The sequence below is a fragment of the Scyliorhinus canicula genome, chromosome 20, assembly GCF_902713615.1.
Source record: "Scyliorhinus canicula chromosome 20, sScyCan1.1, whole genome shotgun sequence".
In the NCBI taxonomy this organism is placed as follows: Eukaryota; Metazoa; Chordata; class Chondrichthyes; order Carcharhiniformes; family Scyliorhinidae; genus Scyliorhinus; species Scyliorhinus canicula.
Genome location: NC_052165.1, coordinates 85,655,598 through 85,681,658, shown reverse-complemented (window position 1 = coordinate 85,681,658; position 26,061 = coordinate 85,655,598). Strand labels below are relative to the sequence as shown.

Genomic DNA, 26,061 nt, shown 5'->3' with positions numbered 1-26,061 from the left:
TTTAACATTGAAGGTCAACAAGTTCTAACTACAGTAACTATGCTTAACTACACTAACCGTCTGAGCTAATCTTATACTCCTATCCTGGTCACAGTACACCCGAAAGAGAGAGAGAGAGAGGCGCAATACAGTTGCTTTTATACTACTTTACATTACATTACGTTTAACAGATATCTTTACAGCATCCTTGAGCACGGGTGAGGTCCCGGAGGACTGGAGAATTGCTAATGTCCCTTTGTTTAAGAAAGGTAGCAGGGAAAATCCAGGGAATTGTAGACCTGTGAGCTTGACGTCAGTGGTAGGCAAACTGTTGGAGAAGATACTGAGGGATAGGATCTATTCCCATATGGAGGAAAACAGACTTGTCAGTGATAGGCAGCATGGTTTTGTGCAGGGAAGGTCATGCCTTACAAACCTAATAGAATTCTTTGAGGAAGTGACAAAGTTAATTGATGAGGGAAGGGCTGTAGATGTCATATACATGGACTTTAGTAAGGCATTTGATAAGGTTCCCCATGGCAGGTTGATGGAAAAAGTGAAGTCGTATGGGGTTCAGGGTGTACTAGCTAGATGGATAAAGAACTGGCTGGGCAACAGGAGACAGAGAGTAGTGGTGGAAGGGAGTGTCTCAAAATGGAGAAGGGTGACTAGTGGTGTTCCACAGGGATCCGTGCTCGGACCACTGTTGTTTGTGATCTACATAAATGACCTGGAGGAAGGTATAGGTGGTCTGATTAGCAAGTTTGCAGATGATACAAAGATTGGTGGAGTTGCAGATAGCGAGGAGGACTGTCAGAGAATACAACAAAATATAGATAGATTGGAGAGTTGGGCAGAGAAATGGCAGATGGAGTTCAATCCAGGCAAATGCGAGGTGATGCATTTTGGAAGATCAAATTCAAGAGCGGACTATATGATCAATGGAAGGGTCCTGGGGAAAATTGATGTGCAGAGAGATCTGGGAGTTCAGGTCCATTGTACCCTGAAGGTGGCAACGCAGGTTGACAGAGTGGTCAAGAAGGCATAGAGCATGCTTGCCTTCATCGGACGGGGTATTGAGTACAAGAGTCGGCAAGTCATGTTACAGTTGTATAGGACTTTGGTTAGGCCACATTTGGAATACTGGGTGTAGTTCTGGTCGCCACATTACCAGAAGGATGTGGATGCTTTGGAGAGAGTGCAGAGGAGGTTCACCAGGATGTTGCCTGGTATGGAGGGGGCTAGCTATGAAGAAAGGTTGAGTAGATTAGGATTGTTTTCGTTGGAAAGGCAGAGGTTGAGGGGGGACCTGATTGAGGTCTACAAAATTATGAGAGGTATGGACAGGGTGGATAGCAACAAGCTTTTTCCAAGAGTGGGGGTGTCAGTTACAAGGGGTCACGATTTCAAGATGAGAGGGGGAAAGTTTAAGGGAGATGTGCGTGGAAAGTTTTTTCCGCAGAGGGTGGTGGGTGCCTGGAACGCTTTACCAGCGGAGGTGGTAGAGGTGGGCACGATTGCATCATTTAAGAGGCAGCTAGACAGGTATATCAATGGGCAGGAACAGAGGGAAGTAGACCTTGGAAAATAGGCGACAGGTTTAGATAAAGGATCTGGATTGGCGCAGGCTGGGAGGGCCGAAGGGCCTGTTCCTGTGCTGTAATTTTCTTTGTTCTGTGTTCTCTTTGTTCTTATGTACATGCACACAGAGATCACTACAGGATCAACCTTTAATCTTCTACACCCATGGGATTTGATTCCTTGATGACGCAGCCTGTTGGCATCACCGTGTTGAGGAAAGGGTTAATGTCAGGAGTCTATATGATGCTGATGTCAGGTCACATGATAGATTTGGAATGAGGAGAAGGTCCCAAGGTGCAAATACTTACAATCCAGAGGCCCAGGGTTAGGCTCTGGGGACCCGGGTTCCAATCCCACCACAGCAGGCGGAGAAATTAGAATTTAATAAAATATCTGGAATCAGAAGTTTAATGATGACCATGAAAACATTGTTGAGTGTCCTAAAAACCCATCTGGTTCACCAATGTCCTTTAGGGATGGTGGCACAGTGCTTAGCAGTGTTGCCCCACAGCGCCAGCATCCCGGTTTCAGTTCCCACCTTGGCTCACTGTTTCTCTGTGGAGTAATCACGTTCTCCCCGTGTCTGCGTGGGGTTCCTCCTGGTGCTCCGGTTTCCTCCTACTGTCCAAAGATGTGCGGGTTAGGTGGATTACCATGCTAAATTGCCCCTTAGTGACCAGGGATGTGTAGGTTAGGTTAAGGGGTTATTGGGATCGGGTGGGGAAGTGAGCTTGGGTAGGGTGCTCTTTCAGAGGGTCAGTGCAGACTCGATGGGCTGAAAGGCCTCCTGCACCGTAGGGATTCTGTGATTTGGAAGGAAATCTGCCATTCTTTCCTGGTTTGGCCTACACGAGATTCTAGACCCTCAGCAATGGGTCCGTGTCCGAATCTCAGTTGCAGGCCAGTTGGGAATGGGTAATAAATGCTGGCCCAGCCAGCGACGCTCACGTTCCATGAATTAATTTTAAAAAACTATTAAACTCAAAGTGGTTGGGAAACCCACAGAGTCGAAACTAGACACAGGAGCAGGGATTTCTGTCTTATCAGATGAAGTCAAATGGTTCAAACAGATGGGGAGGGATTCTCTCAGCCCAGGGCCGGGCCGGAGAATTCCCGTGACCAGCATGAATCGCGTCACGCCGTCCCGTCGCCGGCACACAATTCTCCGCAGAGTGGGGCATAGCGCCATTGGCGCCGGTGTGGTTGGCACGGCGTCGGTCGGGGGCTGCTCTAAGCGGCCGGCCCACCGATTCTCAGCCAGGGATGGGCCGAGCGGCCGTCGTGAAGACGACGAGTCCCACCAGCGCCGTCCACACCTGCTCTCAGCCGGTGGGAACTCTGCATGGAAGGGTCGGGGGTGGCCTGTGGCGGGTGGGGGGGGGGATAGCGGGGTTCAACCCCGGGGGGTGGGGGCGGGCCGCGATTGGGGCCCACCAATCGGCGGGCCGGCCTCCCTGGCTGGGAGCCTCCTTTCCAACGTGCCAGCCCCTGTAGTCCTGCGCCATGTTGAAGAAAGCCACTGCGCATGCGCGGATCCCGCGGTGCCCAGTTTGCGCCGGGATCAGCAGCTGGAGCAGCGTGAACTGCTCCAGTGCTGTGCTGGCCCCCTGTAGGGGCCAGAATTAGTCATGGCGTCGGCCCGTTCACGCCATTGTAAAACACGACGCCGTTTACGATGGCGTGGGCACTCTGCCGCCGGATTAGAGAATCCCGCCCACGACATTGCAACCCTCACCTATCAATTTACGAGGTCCCTTTACGAAATGAAGATCGCTTATTGTCACGAGTAGGCTTCAATGAAGTTACTGTGAAAAGCCCCTAGTCGCCACATTCCGGCGCCTGTCCAGGGAGGCTGGTACGGGAATCGAACTGTGCTGCTGGGCCTGCCTTAGTCTGCTTTAAAATCCAGCGATTTAGCCGAGTGAGCTAAACCAGCCGAGTGAGCTAAACATGGCAAAGCTGAAGTAAATCCATGAACCTTAAAATGTCATTCAAAATCAAGTGTGAGCAGAATCAAGTTAGCAGAAAGAGATGCCCAAACCGGAAATTAGTCTATTAAGTGGATGACATTGTGAATGAGCTTTCTGGCAGTACTCTCCAAAATCAATTCCGAGGCCACTGGAAGTTACAGACGGATTACCATCTCACCCTGCTGATGTACATCAATCTGTCCCTTATACTGAGGAACCCACTCTGGGACAAGGTCAAGGGTGAAATTGAACAGATGCAGCAGTGAGGGGTTAACCCATTGGCTAACGTGCCAACAAAATGTTGTTCAGGAATAGTCACCAAACGGCTCGATAAGAATCTGTGTGGATTAAATCAATTAAACAAATCAGTGGAACATGAGGTCCAGCCTGTATTCTCATTGAGTGGGAGCCTTGTCAAACTAACCAAGAGTACGTTACTTAGCCAGTTGGACGTGAACAGTGGATTTTGACAGTTGCCTCTGTACAATGAATTCACATTTACAACACCGTTCAGGTGTTACTATTTTAATAGATTGTTCTTTTGCATCTGCTGCTCAATGGTCGGTAATTTTGGGTCAGAAATGCCAAGGTTTCAGAAGTGATGAATAACTGTTTCCTCCTTTCGAAAGGATTTTGCTTGTCCACGTTCCACCACCACAGTCGACCCTGTCTCGAAGGCTCATTGACCTCTGTTAAATTTGACAGAAACTTACCAATTTGCTTGACCATCTCAAGAAATCGCTGGAACTCTGTGTGCTCCATAAATGTTCCAGAGAACAATATCTCACATTCTAGAACCATAGAATTCCGATAGTGCAGAAGGAGACCATTGGGCCCATCGAGTCGGCACTGACCCTCTGAAAGAGCACTTGGAATATTGCGCACAATTCTGGCCGCCACCATGACCAGAAGGATGTGGAGGCTTTGGAGAGGGTGCAGAGGAGGTTTACCAGGATGTTGCCTGGCCTGGAGGGTGTTAGCTATGTGGAGAGGCTGAATAAACTCGGACTGTTTTCATTTTAGAACAACGGAGGTTGAGGGGTGACCTGATAGAGGTCGACAAGATTATGAGGGGCATGGATAGAGTGGATGGGTAGGAACCCTTTCCCAGGGTGGGGGGGTCATTCACCAGGGGGCATAGGTTTAAGGTCCGTGGGGCAAAGTTTAGAGGAGACGTGCGAGGCAGGTTTTTTTACGCAGAGGGTGGTGAGTGCCTGGAACGTGTCGCCAGGGGAGGTTGTGGAAGTAGATATATTAACGGCGTTCAAAAGGCATCTTGACAAACACATGGATAGGATGGGTATAGAGGGATACGGCACAAGGAAGTGCTGAGGGTTTTGGCCAAGGTTGGTATCTAGCCATGGGGCAATAGGCATTCAAATGTGGCTGGTATTACTGGTACTGGCATGGATTGTAGATGACTGATTGGATGTTTGAGTGACCGAGGTGCTGGGTTTTGGTTAAGTTTGTACAGTTTGATCAGCCCTGCTTGCACCGTGTTTAATTTGCTGCTGTTACTTTCTCACAGGTGTAGATTTAGAAAACATTGTTTACTACAAGGATGACACGCACTACTTTGTCATGACTGCCAAGAAGCAGAGCCTTCTGGAGAAGGGAGTCATTCTACAGGTAGGTAAGCCAAACACAGTCTCCTCATAGACCGTGGGCTGTTTCCTTGTCTACATTTTGAGCTTTGTAGTCACCCTCTGGGAAGCACCGACCGTAAACATCTTCAAAATGTGTATCTGAAGCAAAAGCTGCAACGTCCCCGAGCCTGAACACTGGGCGAGAGATTGCCAAAAGCTGCAAAGTCCCCGAGCCTGTAAACTGGGCGAGAGATTGCCAAAAGCAGTGAAAAACAAAAATTCCACAGACGTCTTTCCCACGAGCAATTGGGACGCATCACCATGATGGCTAAATGTTTAATGTGGCTGGTTTAAGTGTAAGGATCCTTCCTGTTTATTCCCATATTCAGCCCTTCTTTTATTTTTGTTGTTACATTTTTGATCCATGGATGATTAATGGACAGTGGCTTTAATACAAGCAACCTGTACCTTTAATTCAAGCAGAAGAATTTGGATATTTGTGCTGGTTTGAACTGGAGTTGTAGACTTACTGGCTTCAGTGAGAAGAGATGGGCTGGGACTCGGTTTGATTGATTTGGCTCGTGGCTGAATGAATTTGCCCAAAAGGCTGAACTTTGCCTGGTAACAGGTAGTGATTGGACCCTAACCCACTAAAATGCTTCAGAGACCTAAGGAGGTTTCAGTTTGGATTTTGGCAAGTAAAAGATCCAGCTAAAGCCTCTCGGAAAGAATGCGTTTCTGAACCTGGAATGATTACAGGAGAACCATTACAGGCTGTATAGGCAAAGCCCAGAACCTGCAAACTCTCTCCAGGAAGCTGTTGCTAATTCTTGCCGTAAAGATCCAGCTACCTCTCTCTCCAATAAGCCTATGGGTGTTGGATTCCTGAAACTACTACTTATACATACATCAAAGTTATTACTCATATATGCTGTTCAGGAAGAAACCTCCGTAGCAACCATTTATTCCACGTCAGATTATTTAAGTTTCCGAGGGACATTTGCACTCATTTATCATTTGACATTCGTGCATTCTCCCAAGGGGCTGGTTTAGCTCACTGGGCTAAATCGCTGGCTTTTAAAGCAGGCCAGCAGCACGGTTCGATTCCCGTACCAGCCTCCCCGGACAGGCGCCATAATGTGGCGACTAGGGGCTTTTCACAGTAACTTCAATGAAGCCTACTCGTGACAATAAACAATTTTCATTTTTCATTCATTTAAATAGTCCCTCGGTCAAAAAGTGGAGGGAGGCAAACATTGCCACCTGTTGCTGCAGATTTGATATCATCTCCTTAATAAAAGCAAATTACTGCTGATGCTGGACTCTGAAACCAGAGAGAAAATGCTGGAAAATCTCAACAGGTCTGGCAGCATGTGTAGGGAGAGAAAAGAGCTAACGTTTCGAGTCCACATGACCCTTTGTCAAAGCTAAAAGGCAGAGAATGTGGGAAATATTTAAAGAATCATAGAATCTACAGTGCAGAAGGAGGCCATTCAGCCCATCGAGCCTGCACCAGCTCTTGGAAAGAGCACCCAACTTCCACCCTATCCCGTAACCCAGCAACCCCACCTAACTAAAGGCATTTGTCGTGGCCAATCCACCTAACTTGCACATCTTTGGACTGTGGGAGGAAACCCACGCACACAGGGGGAGGATGTGTAGATTCCGTACAGACAGTGACCCAAGCCGGGGGACCCTGGCACTGTGAAACAACTGTGCTAACCACTATGCTACCTTGCCGCCCTGGGTGTCTGTGGCTATGACACATCTTTCATTCTCACTCCACAGTATAAATATTTCCCACTTTCTCTGTCTTTTAGCTTTGACATAGGGTCATCTGGCCTCTTTTCTCTCCCTACATCCCTACAGATGCTGCCAGACCTGCTGAGATTTTCCAGCATTTTCTCTTTGATATCAGCTCCTGGTCTGTTTTCCTGTCTGGATTGTCTGGCAGGACAACCACTTGTGTCTCCCAACAAAAAGGATTCTGTCATCAACGATCTCTCCTGCAAACTCTCTCAATCTTTCAGAGAGCAATTGGAGTTGATTTTCCACGCTGTCACTGAAAGATGTTTTGCACTGGGATTTTCCAGTCATAAGAGAACATTTTGGCGATTTGCATTCCTCCATCTGACTTCCCTCTGCCTGCATCCCTCTTATTTCATAGAATTTACAGTGCAGAAGGAGGCCATTCGGCCCATCGAGTCTGCACCGGCTCTTGGAAAGAACACCCTACCCAAGGTTAACACCTCCACCCTATCCCCATAACTCAGTAACCCCACCCAACACTAAGGGCAATTTTGGACACTAAGGGCAATTTATCATGGCCAATCCACCTAACCTGCACTGGACTGTGGGAGGAAACCAGAGCACCCGGAGGAAACCCACGCACACACGGGGAGGATGTGCAGACTCCGCACAGACAGTGACCCAAGCCGGAATCGAACCTGGGACCCTGGAGCTGTGAAGCGATTGTGCTATCCACAATGCTACTGTGCTCTTGATGCTTCGAATCTTGCATCTGTCTGGAACAAGTCGGATCACTCTTCACTTGTCCATCTCTGCTTGCCTCAGGAGGATACTCCGATTTCATGGTTGCACAGTGGTTAGCACTGTTGCTTCACAGCACCAGTGTCCCAGGTTCGATCCCCGGCTTGGGTCACTGTCTGTGCGAAGTCTGCACGTTCTCCCTGTGTCTGTGTGGGTTTCCTCCGCATTATCCGGTTTCCTACCACAAGTCCCGAAAGACGTGCTGTTAGTTGAATTGGACATTCTGAATTCTCCCTCTGTGTACCCGAACAGGTGCCAGAGTGTGGCGACGAGAGGCTTTTCACAGTAACTTCACTGCATTGTTAATGGAAGCCTACTTGTGACAATAAAGATGATTACTTTTGATTAATTGGTCAGTAATTGTGGCTTCATGATTTGAATCAATGCCATAGCATCCAATACCCATCCTTTACTACGTGATGGTCACAACAGTGGAAGGGGTGGGTTGACTGATGACTCTAAAAAGTGAGAGAGCTGTGCTTACTTAGTTTTGAAGATGGAACCGCCATAATTACATGAACAGGGAGGAATAGAGGGCTACGGACCGAGTTAAGGGCAGAAGGTGGTTTTGTTTTTAAGTTAGGGCGCCATGATCGGCACAGGCTTTGAGGGCCGAATGGCCTGTTCCTATCCTGTACTTTTCTTTGTTCTTTGTTATAATTAGCGAGAGGCAAGGATAATGTTCCGAATGCAAAGAGAAAATGCTGGAAAATCTCAGCAGGTCTGGCAGCATGTGTAGGGAGAGAAAAGAGCTAACATTGCGAGTCCAGATGACCCTTTGTCAAAGCTATGATGTTTCGAATGTCCCAGCATCTCATAGAATTTACAGTGCAGAAGGAGGTCATTCGGCCCATCGAGTCTGCACCGGCTCTTGGAAAGAGCACCCTACCCAAGCCCATACCTCCACCCTATCCCCGTAACCCCACCTAACGCTAAGGGCAATTTGGACCCTGAGCGCAATTTAGCCTGGCCAATTCACCTAACCTGCACATCTTTGGACTGTGGGAGGAAACCGGAGCTCCCGGAGGAAACCCACGCACACACGGGGAGAACGTGCAGACTCCACACAGACAGTGACCCAAGCCGGGATTCGAACCTGGGACCCTGGAGCTGTGAAGCATTTGTGCTATCCACAAGCTACCGTGCTGCCCATCTCAGTGATGTCCACTTTTCTAATAGCTTCAACAACGGATAGTTTGAGAGCTCTGTTATTGATCTGTTCTCGGAGGAATCTCCGGACCATTTCGTTTAGTTACCGCAAATTTTCCCGTGTCCTTCACTGTCTTTAGTTTCATCTCCTTGACATGACCGTAAAAGCTGCCATCTTTCATGAAAAGTCATCCTTGGCGTATACATAGTTAAAGAGTGGTAAAAGGGAGAGTAGGGCCCCAAGGGGACCAAGTAGGGAATCTACACATGGAAGTTGGAGGCATAGCTGAGGTATTAAATGAATACATTGCATCTGTCTTTAGCAAGGAGATAGATATCACGGTGACAGATGAGGAAACTCTGTCCCTAGAAGTGTTTGGAATTGATACGGCCGTAGTGTTGAATAGACTGTTGGTACTGAAAGTTGGCAGGGCACTGGGACCGGTTGAGATGCATTCTGGGATATTGAAGAGAGTGAGAATGGAAATAAGAGGGACGCAGGCCATAACCTTCAATCTTTTTATAGACTCGGGGGGGGGGGGGGGGGGGGGGGGGGCTGGAGAACGGTTACATCCTTGTTCAAAAAAGGTTTGGTGGCACAACAGCACAGTGTTTTGTGCTGTTGCTTCACAGCTCCAGGGTCCCAGGTTCGATTCCCGGCTTGGGTCACTGTCTGTGCGGAGTCTGCACGTTCTCCCCGTGTCCGCGTGGGTTTACTCCGGATGCTCCGGTTTCCTCCCACTGTCCAAAGATGTGCAGGTTAGGTGGATTGGCCATGATAAATTGTCTTAGTGTCCAAAAAGGTTAGGTGGGGTTACAGGGATAGGGTGGGGGTGTGGGCTTAGATAGGGTGCTCTTTCCAAGGGCCAGTGCAGACTTGGAAATTCTATGAAATGTTTCTATCTGCCTAAAAACCCAGCAATTCCAGGCCAGTCAGTTTAACATCAGTGGTGGTGAAGCTTCCAGAAAAAATATTCGGAATAGAATTCGCAGTCAGGTGGAAAAAGGTGGGTTGATTATGAAGAGCCTGCATGGATTTCAAAAGACGAAACTGCGTTTTATTAACTTGCTGGAGGTAACAGAAGGTGTTGATGTGGGTAATGCTGTTGATGTGGTGTACATGGACTTTCAGAAGGTATTCAACACTGTGCCACACGACAGACTTGTGAGAAAAGTTACAGCTCATGGAATAAAAGGGGCAGCAGCAACATGGATACAAAATTAGCTGAATAACAGGAAGCAGAGAGGAATGGTCTGTGGACATGTTTCGGGATGTAGGCAAGTTCACAGTGGTGTTCCCCAGTGTTTGATATTGGGACCCTCGCTTTTCCCAATATATATCAATCAGCTAGATCTTGGTGACCAGGGGACAGTTTCAAAGTGGGGCCACGAAACTTGGAAGTATTGTAAACTGTGAAGAGGACAGTGTAGAAGAAGGACATGGACAGGTTGGTTGGGGGGGGGGGGGGGGGGGGGGGGCAGAGAAGTGTGAGGTGATGTATTTTGGAAGGAAGAACATGGAGAGACAATATTGAATGAGGCGTGTAGGAGCAGAGGGCGTTTATCTGCAAAGATGATTGAAGTTGGGAGGATAGGCGTAGAGAGCAGTTCATGAAATATTTTGGGCTTTATTAATATGGGGCATAGAGTACAAGGAGGTTATGCTGAATTTACACAAGATACTAGTTAGATCTCAGCTGGGATAGTGTGCACAGTTCTGGGCTCCACATTATAGGAAGAATGAGAACGTATTGGAGAGAGAGTGTGGAAGAGGTTTACAAGAATGGCTCCAGGGCTGAGGATTGGAGAGGTTGGGGCTGATTCCCTTGGAGAGAAGAAGGCAAAGAGGAGATTTGATAGGGATGCTCAAAATCATGAGGGAGCTCGACAGGGTAGATCGGGAGAAACTGTTCCCACTCTTTAAAGGATCAAGAACGAGAGGGCACAGATTTAAAGTGATTTGCACAAAGATGCGATTGTGGTGTGAGAAAAGTCCTTTTCACACAGCGAGTGGTTGAGGTCTGCCAGTGTGGTGGAGGCAGGTTCAGTTGGGGCATTCAAGAGGGCATTAGAAAGTTTCTATTCAAATAATTATGTGCAGGGGTACAGGAAAAAGGCAGGAGAATGGCACTCAGTCAAGATGTGGCATGGTGGCACAATGGTTAGCACTGCTGTCTCACAAGCTGCAAGGTCATGGGGGGGATTCTCCCTTTTGGGGACTAATGCCCGCCGGAAAATGGGCAAGAATTACTCCGGAGTATTTCCTCGAAAGTCCGGGGTGATTCTCCGTTTTCCAGGGGGCTAGCACGTGCGCCCCGCAGCTCTGGCTGTTGGAGGTGCCCTGCTGTCCAGACTGCACGGCTGCGCATGTGCACGGAGGCCCACTTCGGCGCGGGCGTCGCCAACATGGCGGACCCACACAGCGGGCGCGGGCGGAGGACGGATTCCCCCCGCCCCGCCCCCCCCCCAACCAGGACCACCGCCGCGGGTCCGAGCTCCCGCCGGGTGGTGCCAGATGTAAACCATGCCGGTGGGAGTTCAGCCGGTCGACCGCGGAGAATCGCCGCAGGGGCCTCTTTCACTGCGCGGGCACGACTGGCGGGTCCGTGGAGAATCGCGGAAGTGCCGTCGCGCCGTATTTCCGCCGTGAATGACTATTATCCGCGCCGGGCGCGATTCCGCCACGGAGGGTCGGAGAATCCCGCCCCCGGGTTCAATTCCAGCCTCGGGTGACGACTGTGTGGAGTTTGCACTTTCTCCCCCTGTCTGTGTGGGTTTCCTCCGGATGCTCCAGTTTCCTCCTACAAACCAAAGATGTGCAGTGTAGGTGGATTGGCCATGATAAATTGCCCCTTAGTGTCCAAAAGCGGTTACCGGGTTACGGGGATGGGGTGGATGCGTGGGCTCGGGTGGGGTGCTCTTTCCAATGGCCGGTGCGGACTCGATGGGCTGAATGGCCTCTTCCTGTGCCATTACAATCCAAGATAATACAAAAGTCAGCAATGCGTCCTTTCTCTTTTCCTTGGCCTCCGTTAGATCCTTGATTAAAGGTGCTGGAGCATCTTGACCTGATGTCATGAGCTGTAAATGATCGGCCTCCAAGGAAGGATCAGAAAGATTAACCATATTGTAAATGATGTCCGTGGTATTGCCTGACATCCTTCTCATCATGCTCCATTCATCCCTGAAGAAGGTGTTCTGTGACCAGCTCTTCCTTGACCGTTTCCGTCTATAGCTGCCCTCTCGTGCTGTGACATGGCCCATCTTTGTACAGCTCCGTTAACGAGACTAAACCCTGTTTATCTGGGAGTCACAGTTGGCTGTCTGCTCAGTAACCTGATCACATGGAGCCTGAGAGAAGCCAGATTCTTGTTCCTGGGCAACAGATTGTCCTGATTTTAACTCTGAAGTGATATGAGAATGACTTTCTTCCAAACTGCACACCTCCAGTCAATCTGCTTGAAAGATGGTTGACTCAATCACCGTGGCAACATGGAGCGATGGAGGTGAAGATCCCAGCTGGCTGCCCTGCTCTGCTACCATATTGACAAAACTGCTCAAGACCCGATAAATCAGTCCAGTTGTTTTTTTACTGTTATTGACAAAGTCGTAGCGCCCAATCCCTCAAGAGTTGAGGATGTGATTGAAATCATCACTGCAGAAAGCAGGTCTGAAGTTCACCTGTCTGAAGGGCTGCGTGTTTGCCGTTCTTGGTTCAAGATTGAAGGCCTGATACGAGGAAGCTCCTGTAACTCTTCATCCAAGATACATTTCTATCTGGTTTTGTTACTAACGTAATTCTTTACAGTTCTTCCTCTGCAGTCACATCTGCCGAACTGCTGATATCCTATCTGGTAGAGGGCATGTTTTGCAGTGTCATCTTGCTGCTCCTTGATAAGAAGCCTGGTATAGCACCGACAACAGCAGAGGTGATAACTTGCTTCAAGAGCAACAAGATCCTGCTCACGAACATGTCAGAAGGTTGATCCATCTATGCAGGCCTTTGCTGGGGGAGCTTGTGGCTCTGGTCTCAGCAGCCTCTCTTTCCACTTCTTTCAACCGTGTCTCTCCGTGATGTTCTTGTCTTTCCTGTCGAGGGGACACTACAATGCGCCTACCAGCCCCGTCTTAATGTCTTGTCAACCTTTGACTGACGCAGTTCATAGATTATCATAGAATTTACAGTGCAGAAGGAGGCCATTCGGCCCGTCTGCACCGGCTCGTGAAAAGAGCACCCTACCCAAGGTCAACACCTCCACCCTATCCCCATAACCCAGTAACCCCACCCAACACTAAGGGCAATTTTGGACACTAAGGGCAATTTATCATGGCCAATCCACCTAACCCGCACATCTTTGGACTGTGGGAGGAAGCCGGAGCACCCGGAGGAAACCCACGCACACACGGGGAGGATGTGTAGACTCCGCACAGACAGTGACCCAAGCTGGAATCGAACCTGGGACACTGGAGCTGTGAAGCAATTGTGTTATTCACAATGCTACCCGTGCAGCCCTTCCCTCCTCTGCTCCGGGAACAATGAAAAGATCAGTGGAAAACCGAATGCCGATAGGAACAGGGAGAGAAAATGGCAGAAAGAAAGACCGAGAAAAAGAATGTGATAGAAGTTACGAGTGACCCTAGCGTCTGACTTTAATTTTTGTGACTAACGTGGCCAGTGTGAGCTTAGGAACGAATCATTTCACACACAGGCTATAGAACATACACGTCAGACAGCACGGCAATTCAACTGCAGAGAGAGATCTGAATATAAACATTCCAGAATTGTTAGAATTTTGGAATAATAATCTTTATTGTCACAAGTAGGCTTACATTAACACTGCAATGAAGTTACTGTGAAAATCCCCTAGTCGTCACATTCCGGCACCTATTCGGGTACACAGAGGGAGAATTCAGAATGTCCAATTCACCTAACAGTATGTCTTTTGGGACTTGTGGGAGGAAACCGGAGCACTCGGAAGAAACCCACGCAAACACGGGGAGAACGTGCAGACTCCGCACAGACAGTGACCCAAGCCGGGAATCGAACCTGGGACCCTGCCGCTGTGAAGCAACAGTGCTACCCACTGTGCTACCGTGAATACGCATAGGTATAGTTGCGAAACGCCGCATAGCTAACGGATCTCGGCTGAACACCATGTTATTTTCTTTCGAGAAACGTAATTTCGGTGCGCGGAAACAAGTGGGATTTCAGAGCATTCCGAGTTGCGGAATTTCGAATAAGGGGTGCTCAGCCTGCACTGTGTAAAAACATTCATCGCCAGTAATTTCCCTTTCTAACTTTTTGCTCCTGTCACTCTCATGCTTATCAATGAATACAGAGAACTGCCCATGACATCCAGTCGCTCTTGGATTAATGAGAGTCTTTCTGGTGCAATAAATAGCTCCAAATTGAAACTCTTGATGGTGCTTTCAGCAATCCTAGCTTCTCTTCTTCATCAGTGGTGATTTATTGGAACATCAGTAAGGACTTTAGTCCATCGACAGTGACGGGCGTACAACAAGCCATCGCTTTGATGCAACCGAGACAGAGGTTCCTGAAGCTGGAACGTGAACTGTGATCCTGTCTCCACAGGCAGACCTGCTGAGTCCTATCCTGTGATTTCTGCTTTTATTTCATAACTCCAGCACCAGCAGAATTTTCTTTCCGATTATTTGGTAGAGCAGAAATTGCGATGGGCAAATATTGTAAAAGCACTGTCAATGATGTGTAGGTTAGGTTAAGGGGTTATTGGGATAAGGCGGGGAAGTGGGCCTAGGTTAGGGTGCTCTTTGAGAGGGTCAGTGCAGACTCGATGGGCCGCATGGCCTCCTTCTGTCCTTCGGGATTCTGTGATTGGATGGAATACGTCCGTTGTGATTGGTCCCAAAAGGGACTCACAATTATGTCTTCACTGCATTTTTCATGCAATTTCTGCATATTTTATACCGATCATTACAAATGCTCACTTGAATATGATCTCGAAAGGTGGAAATTTGAAGTATTTGCAAGGAGGGAACAGTATGTAGCGGAGCCCATGGTCTCACCCTTTGTGTGTCAGGCACACTGTGGCCCACACGAAGGGGCGGAGTCAGGACTTGAGCAGCCCAGACAATTAAACTATGCAGAAACCACTCAGTTCGATCCCTTGTAACTCACTCCTAATGATATACACAAACCAGCCCTGCCCTGCAGGCCTCATTCCCCAACCCAATCCCCTGCCTGCTATCCTCAATATCAATTCCTGAAATGCTTCAATTAAATTCCAACTTGTCCCGGATGTGATTGCAGATTTAGAAAGGACAGAAGATAGAACATGGCCGAGGAGCTTTAGATCAATTAGATTAACATGCTGGGAGGAAAGAAAGTTACATCTTTTCCCAAAGGTGTTGGAGGAAGCTATCTGGAACTCGAAAATAGATCAGAATTAGTCAGGACGGATTTCAAAAGGGAAGATCGTGCTCGACCTTCTTGCATTCTTTGCGAAAATAGCAGGGAAAGGTGGCGAGGGTCATGGAAGTGGATGTACAGAAAGATACTTGAACTTACTACATCACAAACTCAGGAATAAAGTCAGAGCATATGGAGTAACACAAGTTTGTTTCAACTCAGAAAATAGAGAGTCGGGGTTATAGTCATTAGTTTGAACCACAGAAGAAGGAGGAAGATGTTCGGCAAAGATTGGTGCTGGTCACACTTAACATGAATAATCTGGACCCAGGGATCCGAAACACGATTTCACAATTTGCAGATAGCATCAACCTGTGGGTAAAGTTAATATTGAGAAAGAACAAAGAAAAGTACAGCACAGGAACAGGCCCTTCGGCCCTCTAAGCCTGCGCCGACCATGCTGCCCGTATCAACTAAAATCTTCTACACTTCCGGGGTCCGTATCCCTCTATTCCCATCCTATTCATGTATTTGTCAAGATGCCCCTTAAATGTCACTATCGTCCCTGCTTCCCCCACCTCCTCCGGCAGCGAGATTCAGGCACCCACTCCCCTCTATGTAAAAAAAACTTGCCTCGTACATCTCCTCTAAACCTTGCCCCTCGCACCTTAAACCTATGCCCCCTAGTAATTGACCACTCAACCCTGGGGAAAAGCCTCTGACTATCCACTCTGTCTATGCCCCTCATAATTTTGTAGACCTCTTATCAGGTCGCCCCTCAACCTCCATCATTCCAGTGAGAACAAACGAGTTTATTCAACCTCTCCTCATAGCTAATGCCCTCCATACCAGGCAACATCCTGGTAAATCTGGGCAGCACGGTAGCATTGTGAATAGCACAATTGCTTCATAGCTCCAGGGTCCCAGGTTCGATTCCTGGGTCACTGTCTGTGCGGAGTCTGCACATCCTCCCCGTGTGTGCGTGGGTTTCCTCCGGGTGCTCCGGTTTCCTCCTACAGTCCAAAGATGTGCAGGTTAGGTGGATTGGCCATGATAAATTGCCCTTAGTGTCCAAAATTGCCCTTAGTGTTGGGTGGGGTTACTGGGTTATGGGATAGAGTGGAGGTGTTGACCTTGGGTAGGGTGCTCTTTCCAGGAGCTGGTGCAGACTCGATGGGCTGAATGGCCTCCTTCTGCACTGTAAATTCTATGATTATCATTAATAACCACAGCAAGAAGTGAGTAAAGGTGCAGAATGGGCAGGTAATGTAAGCTATTTCCAGCACAGTGAGGTGTTACATTCAGGATGGAAGAATACAGAATCACAAAGGCCTCCAGAAAAGACGTGTGTGTAAATAGGATAAAGGAACAGAACAATCTATATCACTAAAAGTAACAATGCAGAGAAATTAGGCTAGAAAAATGGTAAAAACAAGGCAGGGATAGAATTCAAGAGACGATATATTCAGGTTGTAAAGAATCTTGAAGAGATGCCACTTGGGGCGCTGTGAAGAGATTAGGGCGCGATCCACCGGTAGCGTTGTGACCGAACGGCGGCACAACACGGCCGGTAGATGCCAGGAGATCCTTCTTCCCGGATCTACCCGACTCCACAAGACCATAAGACATAGGAGCAGAATTAGGCCACTCGGCCCATCGAAGCTGCTGCGTCATGTTTACATGCTCAGCACCCTCTGCATTCTCCCTCTCACAGTATACACACTCAGCACTCGCTGCATTCTCCCTGACAGTATACACACACTCAGCACTCGCTGCATTCTCCCTGACAGTATACACACACTCAGCACTCTCTGCATTCTCCCTCTCACTCATATACACACACTCAGCACCCTCTGCATTCTCCCTGACAGTATACACACACTCAGCACTCGCTGCATTCTCCCTGACAGTATACACACACTCAGCACTCTCTGCATTCTCCCTCTCACTCATATACACACACTCAGCACTCTCTGCATTCTCCCCTCTCACTCATATACACACACTCAGCACTCTCTGCATTCTCCCTCTCACTCATATACACACACTCAGCACTCTCTGCATTCTCCCTGACAGTATACACACACTCAGCACTCTCTGCATTCTCCCTCTCACTCATATACACACACTCAGCACTCTCTGCATTCCCCCTCTCACTCATATACACACACTCAGCACTCTCTGCATTCCCCTCTCACTCATATACACACACTCAGCACTCTCTGCATTCTCCCTCTCACTCATATACTCACACTCAGCACTCTCTGCATTCTCCCTCTCACTCATATACACACACTCAGCACTCTCTGCATTCTCCCTGTCAGCATATACACACACTCAGTACTCTCTGCATTCCCCCTCTCACTCATATACACACACTCAGTACTCTCTGCATTCTCCCTATCAGCATATACACACACTCAGCACTCTCTGCATTCTCCCTCTCACTCATATACACACACTCAGCACTCTCTGCATTCTCCCTGACAGTATACACAGACTCAGCACTCACTGCATTCTCCCTCTCACTCATATACACACACTCAGCACTCTCTGCATTGCCCCTCTCACTCATATACACACACTCAGCACTCACTGCATTCTCCCTGACAGTATACACAGACTCAGCACTCACTGCATTCTCCCTCTCACTCATATACACACACTCAGCACTCTCTGCATTCTCCCTCTCACTCATATACACACACTCAGCACTCACTACATTCTCCCTATCAGCATATACACACACTCAGCACTCTCTGCATTCTCCCTCTCACTCATATACACACACTCAGCACTCTCTGCATTCTCCCTCTCACTCATATCACCCCTCTCTGCGCATTCTCCCTCTCACTCATATACACACACAGCACTCTCTGCATTCTCCCTCTCACTCATATACACACACTCAGCACTCTCTGCATTCTCCCTCTCACTCATATACACACACTCAGCACTCTCTGCATTCTCCCTGTCAGCATATACACACACTCAGTACTCTCTGCATTCCCCCTCTCACTCATATACACACACTCAGCACTCTCTGCATTCTCCCTGTCAGCATAGACACATACTCAGCACTCTCTGCATTCCCCCTCACTCATATACATACACTCAGTACTCTCTGCATTCTCCCTCTCACTCATATACACACACTCAGCACTCACTGCATTCTCCATCTCACTCATATACACACACTCAGCACTCTCTGCATTCCCACTCTCACTCATATACACACACTCAGCACTCACTGCATTCTCCCTATCAGCATATACACACACTCAGCACTCTCTGCATTGCCCCTCTCACTCATATACACACACTCAGCACTCTCTGCATTCTCCCTCTCCTTATATACACACACTCAGCACTCTCTGCATTCTCCCTCTCACTCATATACACACACTCAGCACTCTCTGCATTCTCCCTCTCCTTATATACACACACTCAGCACTCTCTGCATTCTCCCTATCAGCATATACACACACTCAGCACACTCTACATTCTCCCCCTCACTCATATACACACACTCAGCACTCACTGCATTCTCCCTATCAGCATATACACACACTCAGCACTCTCTACATTCTCCCTCTCAGTCATACACACACTCAGCGGGTTTGATTGTCGGTTCTGCATGTCTGTCTCTTCTCCCCACGTAGGATTTCTCTGTCACTGAAAAGCTGCTTTCACGGAATAATATGAATCAAGAAGCACTTCTGAACTATGTGACGGAAGCGGCCAGTTTCTCAACCAATCATCTGCTGCCACGCCTAGACTTTGCCATGAACCATTACGGCCAGCCGGATGTTGCCATGTTTGACTTCACCTGTATGTATGCATCGGAGAATGCCTCGCTGATCCGGGATGAGGGCGGCAAGCAGCTCCTGGTTGCCCTAGTTGGGGACAGTCTATTGGAGGTGAGTGCATGGGTCTTTGATCAAACTCATTGCAATGTTTTGTGTGCGGGGAGGCTTTACTTGAAACAGCAGTAATAACAGAACTAATAATTGGGGTGGCACGGTGGCAGAGTGGTTTGCACTGCTGCCTCACAGGGTCCAGGGTTCCAGGTTCAATTCCAGCCTCAGGTGACTGTCCGTTTGAAGTCTGCACGTTCTCCCCGTGTGTGCGTGGGTTTCCTCCGGGTGCTCCGGTTTCCTCCCACAGTTCAAAGATATGCAGGTTAGGTGGACTGGTAACTCTAAATTGCCCTCAGTGTCCAAAAGGTTGGGTGGGTTTGCGGTGATAGGGGTGGAGGCCTGGGCTTGGGTGGGATGCTCTTTCCACGGGCCGGTGCAGACTCGATGGGCCAAATGGCCTTCTTCTGCACTTTAAATTCTATAATTCTACAAACCCACCCTCCCATCATTATCAGAAAGGGGTTTTGATTTGCTTTCAAACAGGAGAGGAGCGTTGCAATATTATCCCTTTTAAACTTATGCAGTAAAAGAGGGCTGGAGAAAAGAAAGTTTACAGTGCAGAGACCACCGAGAAATGAAATATTTTGTCACATGGGTCCATAGTCACGAATCAAAGTCCAATGAGGCATTCCTTAACAGAAGTCAGTGGGTTGAAAACCGATGCTGGATAATTCATTTTTCCTGTGCTGTTGACTTCACCCAATGAGAAAGGCATACATAGATGAATCAACCTTGTTAGTAATGGTACAGAAGATCCAGTGGAAATAGACGGAGACGGAGCTGAGCTTCTTTCTGTGTTGCTGCCCGTGTACGGTGAAGGAACAGATTGAGTTTGCTGTTCAGCAAGACTGTTTCTACCAGCTCGATGTTCATGTCACATGTCTTCCAACTCTCCATATTGTCTTTGACTTGAAACGCGTACCCCTCATCTGTGTTCTCGAGATAGTTAAATGTCTTAAGGAAGGTTTACGGGGTCCGCTGTCCTTGCAGACGAGCACACTCTAGTTGGCCACCCTGGGTTATGAAATGCAGATGATCTTTGAAATTGAGCTTTGGGGTGGGCGGGGAGGGGGGGCGGGTAGGGGGCTGGCGTTAGTGCCCCTTCCGAGATAGCAAAGTTTCTGCAAAGCTGCCATTCAGCCATTTTAAAACGCCTTTGCTGAGTTTCTAAATTTGAAAGATAGCTATGAATTTATCTGTATGTATTTGATAAAAATACACAGGGTGGTGTCTGAAAAATCAGTCACTGTATCACACGCCTTGAGTTGGTCACTAGATCCTAGATTGTGAGCCAATAGGCCATTGGATCCGATGCTATGAACTTAGATCACTAGATCCTATGTTGTGAGCCAATGGATGACTGGATTCCGTTCTATGTGGCGACCATTTCTCCTGCTCCAAGTCAGCAGGCCATTGATCCTGTGCTGGGTGGGTAGATCAAGGATCCCCTGTTCTGCCAATAGTACAATGGATACCCTACCGTGGATGAATGCATCACTGATGTGTGTGCGTGGGTTTCCTCCGGGTGCTCCGGTTTCCTCCCACAGTCCAAAGATGTGCGGGTTAGGTGGATTGGCCAAGATAAATTGCCCGTAGTGTCCTTAAAAAAAGTAAGGTTAAGGGGTGGGGGGTTGTTGGGTTACGGGTATAGGCTAGATACGTGGGTTTGAGTAGGGTGATCATGGCTCGGCACAACATTGAGGGCCGAAGGGCCTGTTCTGTGCTGTACTGTTCTATGTTCTATGATCACATGTTGTGAATCACAGGATTACATGCTCTCAATTGATAAGTCAATGGACGCGATGTTGTGGTTTAATAGAAATGCAGATTCCCTAACATGAGCCAATTGATCACTAGATCCTGTCCCATCAGTCATTAGCCATGAGCTGTTTTATTGGCTGCCAGTGAGATCATTATATTCCCTCAGTAAATCAGTTGCTGACTGGATCATATGGAATGATTACAAGTCCAGTGTACTGCTGGGTTCCCTGATGAATCATTAAGCTGGATCATATGCTGGAATCTAGATTGCCAAATCGTGAATAAAAACAACAATGGTTCACATGCTGTTTCATCACAGGATTGCCAGCTGTAAAAGGACAGAAGTGGGGTGGCTTGGTGGTTAGCACTGCTGCCTCACAACGCCAAGACCCCAGGTTCAATTCCGACACCATAATATCCAGAGGTTAGGTGGAGTTATGGGGATAGGGCTGGAGATTGGGCCAAGGTAGAGTGCTGTTTCAAAAGGGCGGTGTAAGCTTGATGGGCTGAATGGCCTTCTACCACACTGAAGGGATTCTATGACCTCTGAATCCCGGGATTTCAATCAATGTTCATCATCAAACACTCCCAAGACAGCTGCAACACGGGGTTAGATACAGAGTGAAGCTCCCTCGACACTGTCCCCATCAAACACTCCCAGGACATGTACAGCACTGGGTTAGATACAGAGTAAAGCTCCCTCTACACTGTCCCCATCAAACACTCCCAGGACAGGTACAGCACGGGGTTAGATGCAGAGTAAAGCTCCCTCTACACTGTCCCCATCAAACACTCCCAGGACAGTACAGCACGGGGTTAGATACAGAGTAAAGCTCCCTCTACACTGTCCCCATCAAACACTCCCAGGACAGTACAGCACGGGGTTAGATACAGAGTAAAGCTCCCTCGACACTGTCCCCATCAAACACTCCCAGGACAGGTTCAGCACGGGGTTAGATACAGAGTAAAGCTCCCTCGACACTGTCCCCATCAAACACTCCCAGGACAGGTTCAGCACGGGGTTAGATACAGAGTAAAGCTCCCTCTACACTGTCCCCATCAAACACTCCCTGGACAGGTACAGCACGGAGTTAGATACAGAGTAAAGCTCCCTCTACACTGTCCCCATCAAACACTCCCAGGACAGGTACAGCACGGGGTTAGATACAGAGTAAAGCTCCCTCTACACTGTCCCCATCAAACACTCCCAGCACAGGTACAGCATGGGGTTAGATACAGAGTAAAGCTCCCTCTACACTGTTCCCATCAAACACTCCCAGGACAGGTACAGCACGGGGTTAGATACAGAGTAAAGCTCCCTCTGCACTGTCCCCATCAAACACTCCCAGGACAGGTACAGCACGGGGTTAGATACAGAGTAAAGCTCCCTCTACACTAAATGCAACAAGGGATAAATAAAACAATAACCCTAACAGACTTATTTATTGCCTTTAACATGGTAAAATGCCCCAAAATACCCCAGAAGTAAGAAGCAAAGTGTGCCACTGAGCTGTGCAAGATTGACTCCGATCACAAATGACCAAAGGTTTTGTCAAAGAGGGTGGCCCGGATTCTCCGTCGCACCACATTTCTGCCCCGACCAGCCGGCGGGATTCTCCGTTACGCCGGCCGGTCAATGGGGTTTCCCGTTGTGGGGCAGCCCCACTCCCCACACTATCTCTCTCTTTTTCTGTCTCTCACTCTTTCTGTCTCACTCTCTGTCTCGCTCCTCTCTTTCTCGGTCTCTTTCTCTCTCTTGCTCTCTGGCTCTCTGTCACTGACTCTGGTCTGTTTTTCTTCGTCTTTGTCTCTCCCTTGTCTTTCTCTCTATCTCACTCCTTTCCCTCTTTGTCTGTCTCTCTCTCTCTCTGGCTCTCTCACTGTCTCTCTCTCTGGTCTCTCTCTGTCTCTCTCGCTGTGCCTCTGTCTCGCTCCCCTCTCCCTGTCTCGCACTATCTGTCTTACACTCTCTCCCTCGCTGTCTGTGTGTCACTGTCTCTCTCCCTCTGGTCTCTCTCCCTCTGGTCTCTCTCCCTCTGGTCTCTCTCCCTGTGGTCTCTCTCCCTCGCTTTCTGTCTCTGTCTCTCTTTCTCTCTCTTTCTCGCTCTCTGTCTATCTATCACTCTTTGTCTCTCTCCGTCCCTCTCTCCGTCCCTCTCTCCGTCCCTCTCTCCGTCCCTCTCTCCGTCCCTCTCTCCGTCCCTCTCTCCGTCCCTCTCTCCGTCCCTCTCTCCGTCCCTCTCTCCGTCCCTCTCTCTCTCTCTCTGTCTCTCTCTCTATCTCTCTCTCTGTCTCTCTCTCTGTCTCTCTCTCTGTCTCTCTCTCTGTCTCGCTCTCTGCCTCGCTCTCTGTCTCGCTCTCTGTCTCTCTCTCTGTCTCGCTCTCTGTCTCTCTCTCAATCTCTCTGTCTCAATCTCTCTGTCTCTCTCTCAATCTCTCTCTGTCTCTCTCTCTCTGTCTCTCTGTCTGTCTGTCTCTCTCTGTCTCTCTCTCTCTCTGCCTCTCTCTCTGTGTCTCTCTCTCTGCGTCTCTCTCTCTGTGTCACTCTCTCTGTCTCTCTCTCAATCTCTCTGTCTCTCTCTCTCTCTGTCTCTCTCTCTGTCACTCGCTCTGTCTCTCTCTCTGTCTCTTTCTCTGTCTCTCTCTCTGTCTCTGCCTCATTTTGTTTCTTTATTTCTCTCTCTGGCTCTCTGTCACTGTCTCTCCCTCTTTCTGGTCTCTCTCTTTCTCTCGCTCTCTCTCTCTCTGTCTCTCTTTCTCTGTCTCGCTCTCTCTGGCTCCCCATTGCTTTCTGTCACTGTCTCCCTCTCTGGCCTGTCTGTCTCTTTTCTTCTGTCTCTATGTGTGTGTGTGTCTCTCTCTCTGTCTTTCACTCTCTGTCTATCATGTTCCCCCCCCCTGTGTCTCTGCCTCTATCTTGCACTCTGTGATGCTGTGATTTTTTCTCCCCAGCCCTTTTGGCCAATGGGAACTGGGATTGCTCGAGGATTCCTGGCTGCGTTCGATGCTGCGTGGATGGTCCGGAGCTGGGCACAAGGTTCCTCTCCCCTGAGTGTTCTGGCTGAAAGGTGAGAATTACTATTCTGCTGGGCTATTGGTCCTGGGGCCTGGGGACTTCCTCTTAACTGGGCCAATGACAGCTCCGAATGTACCCAGACCCCAGCTCCTCCTCGGGAGCCGGTGGCGGAGTGGTATTGTCACTGGATTAGTAAACCGCGGACCCAGAGTAATGTTCTAGGGACCCAGGTTCGAATCCTGCCACTGCAGGTGGTGAAAATAGAATTCACTAAAAACCTGGAATTAAAAAAGTTTAACGATGACCAGGAAACCATTGTTGGATGTTGGAAAAAACGATCTGGTTCACTAATGTGCTTTAGGAAATCTGCCATCATACCCGGGTCTGGCCTACATCTGACTCCAGACCCACAGCAATGTGGTTGGCTCTTAAATGCCCCCTCAAAGGTACATTAGAAACGGGCAATAAATGTTGGCACAGCCTGCGACGCCCACGTCCCATGGATGACTATCTCCCCCCTGCTGCCCACACTTTGCCCTGTCTGGTGGCTTTTGCCCCATCGCAGTGTGAATGGGCCATCCTCTCATACAAGCCCATTGGAACAGGAGAAGACCATTCAGCTCCTTGAGCCTGTCTCTTTGAACTCAATCATGGCCCCTCTACCTCAACACCCCTACCTCCCATTTACATCCTATTTCTCAGTCCCCTCATCTACTAATTTCTTTGTTGCTGTTTTGAAAGCTCCAGTTTACACCCAGCTCCTACCGCCTTTCACAGCTCTCAATTCCCCGTGTCAGCTCTGGATGCTGAGATTTGATTATCCTGACCAAACTAGATTGAATTCTAGTGTCCCGTCATTTTGGACTGGTCCTCCAGAGAGAACTCTTATCCAGTAAAACATTTGTACCATTTTAAACGTGTTGATGTCATCCAAGCACCTGGGGAATTTAAGTTCAATGAAATCAATTTGGAAGCTAGTCTCTTTAATTCTGATTGTCAAAGCAGCAGGTTGTCAAAACAAAAGCCCATCTGGTTCGCTAATGCCCTTTAGGGAAGGAAATCATAGAATTTATAGTGCAGAAGGAGGCCATTCGGCCCATCGAGTCTGCATCGGCTCCCACACAGAGCACTCTACTCAAGCCCACCTATCTACCCTCTCCCCATAACCCAGTAACCCCCACTTAACCTTTTTTTCTTGGACACTAAGGGTAATTTAGCATGGCCAATCCACCTAACCAGCACATCTTTGGAAGGAAACCGGAGTACCCGGAGGAAACCCACGCACACACGGGGAGAACGTGCAGACTCCTCACAGACAGTGACCCAGCCCAGAACCGAACCTGGGATGCTGGAGCTGCGAAGCAATTGTGCTAACCACTGTGCTACCGTGCTGCCCACCAACCTGTCGTCCTTACCCAGTCCGGCCTACATGTGACTCCAGACCCACAGCCATGTGGCCGGCTCTGAACATCTCCCTCTGAAATGTCCGAGCCAGCCACTCAGTTGTGTTCGAGGAGGTGGCTCAAGGGCGGGAGATGGGTAATAAATGTTGGCTTAGCCAGCGATGGCCAGGCATTTTTGAATGAGTCAACTCGCCCCTCCTCCTTTCAAACACCTCCTTGCCTTGTTTATGAATCTTTTCCTCTAAATCGTTCTCGTAAATCTGTGCTACATCCTCCAGGACTTGTATACCCTTCCCGACATGCCGTACCCGCTGCTGAATGCAGTATTCCAGATGAGAACTATCCCGAGTATTATTTAACTAGAACAAACCTCCCTGGGATTCCAGCCTGTTTGATGGGAAAGCCAATGCTGTATCCGCCTTTTTGATTTTTGAACCTTTAAGTGGTTTGTATTCATGGACCTGGAATATTGGATCTGGGGATTGAATTCCGATCTAACTTTCCGATGAACAATCTTTATGTTTCCCCACATTGACCTCTTTCTGCTGTAGTTAGCCTGCCAATGTTGCTTTCCTCCACAGTACACACTGTGCTGCCCAATTGACTACAGTAGTCCCCCTTTATAACGCGGGTGTTGGGGTCCAAGACAGCCACCTGCGTTGTATCCGAGCCGCGGATATCCATGATGGGGGTTTTAAATTTATTTAAAAATCTATGCATGCGCTTCCCATTGTGAGTGTACGGGGGGGGGGGGGGGG

At 48.7% G+C, this 26,061-nt stretch overlaps 2 protein-coding genes across 2 annotated transcripts in view; both read left to right on the top strand.

Moving 5' to 3' along the window:
• LOC119955277 (F-actin-monooxygenase MICAL2-like) overlaps window positions 1-19,018 on the top strand; it is a 201,203-nt gene extending 182,185 nt beyond the window's left edge. Inside the window, exons 7-8 of the mRNA XM_038781348.1 lie at window positions 5,059-5,163; window positions 18,866-19,018. Coding sequence (XP_038637276.1) covers window positions 5,059-5,163; window positions 18,866-18,882 — 122 coding nt within the window. The 3' untranslated portion in view covers window positions 18,883-19,018. The remainder of the gene's footprint in view (window positions 1-5,058; window positions 5,164-18,865) is intronic.
• Window positions 18,905-26,061, top strand: part of LOC119954781 (F-actin-monooxygenase MICAL3-like) — a 194,071-nt gene continuing 186,914 nt past the window's right edge. The window contains exons 1-3 of the mRNA XM_038780321.1: window positions 18,905-19,123; window positions 23,837-23,952; window positions 25,690-25,748. Of these exons, the coding sequence (XP_038636249.1) occupies window positions 18,905-19,123; window positions 23,837-23,952; window positions 25,690-25,748 (394 nt within the window). The remainder of the gene's footprint in view (window positions 19,124-23,836; window positions 23,953-25,689; window positions 25,749-26,061) is intronic.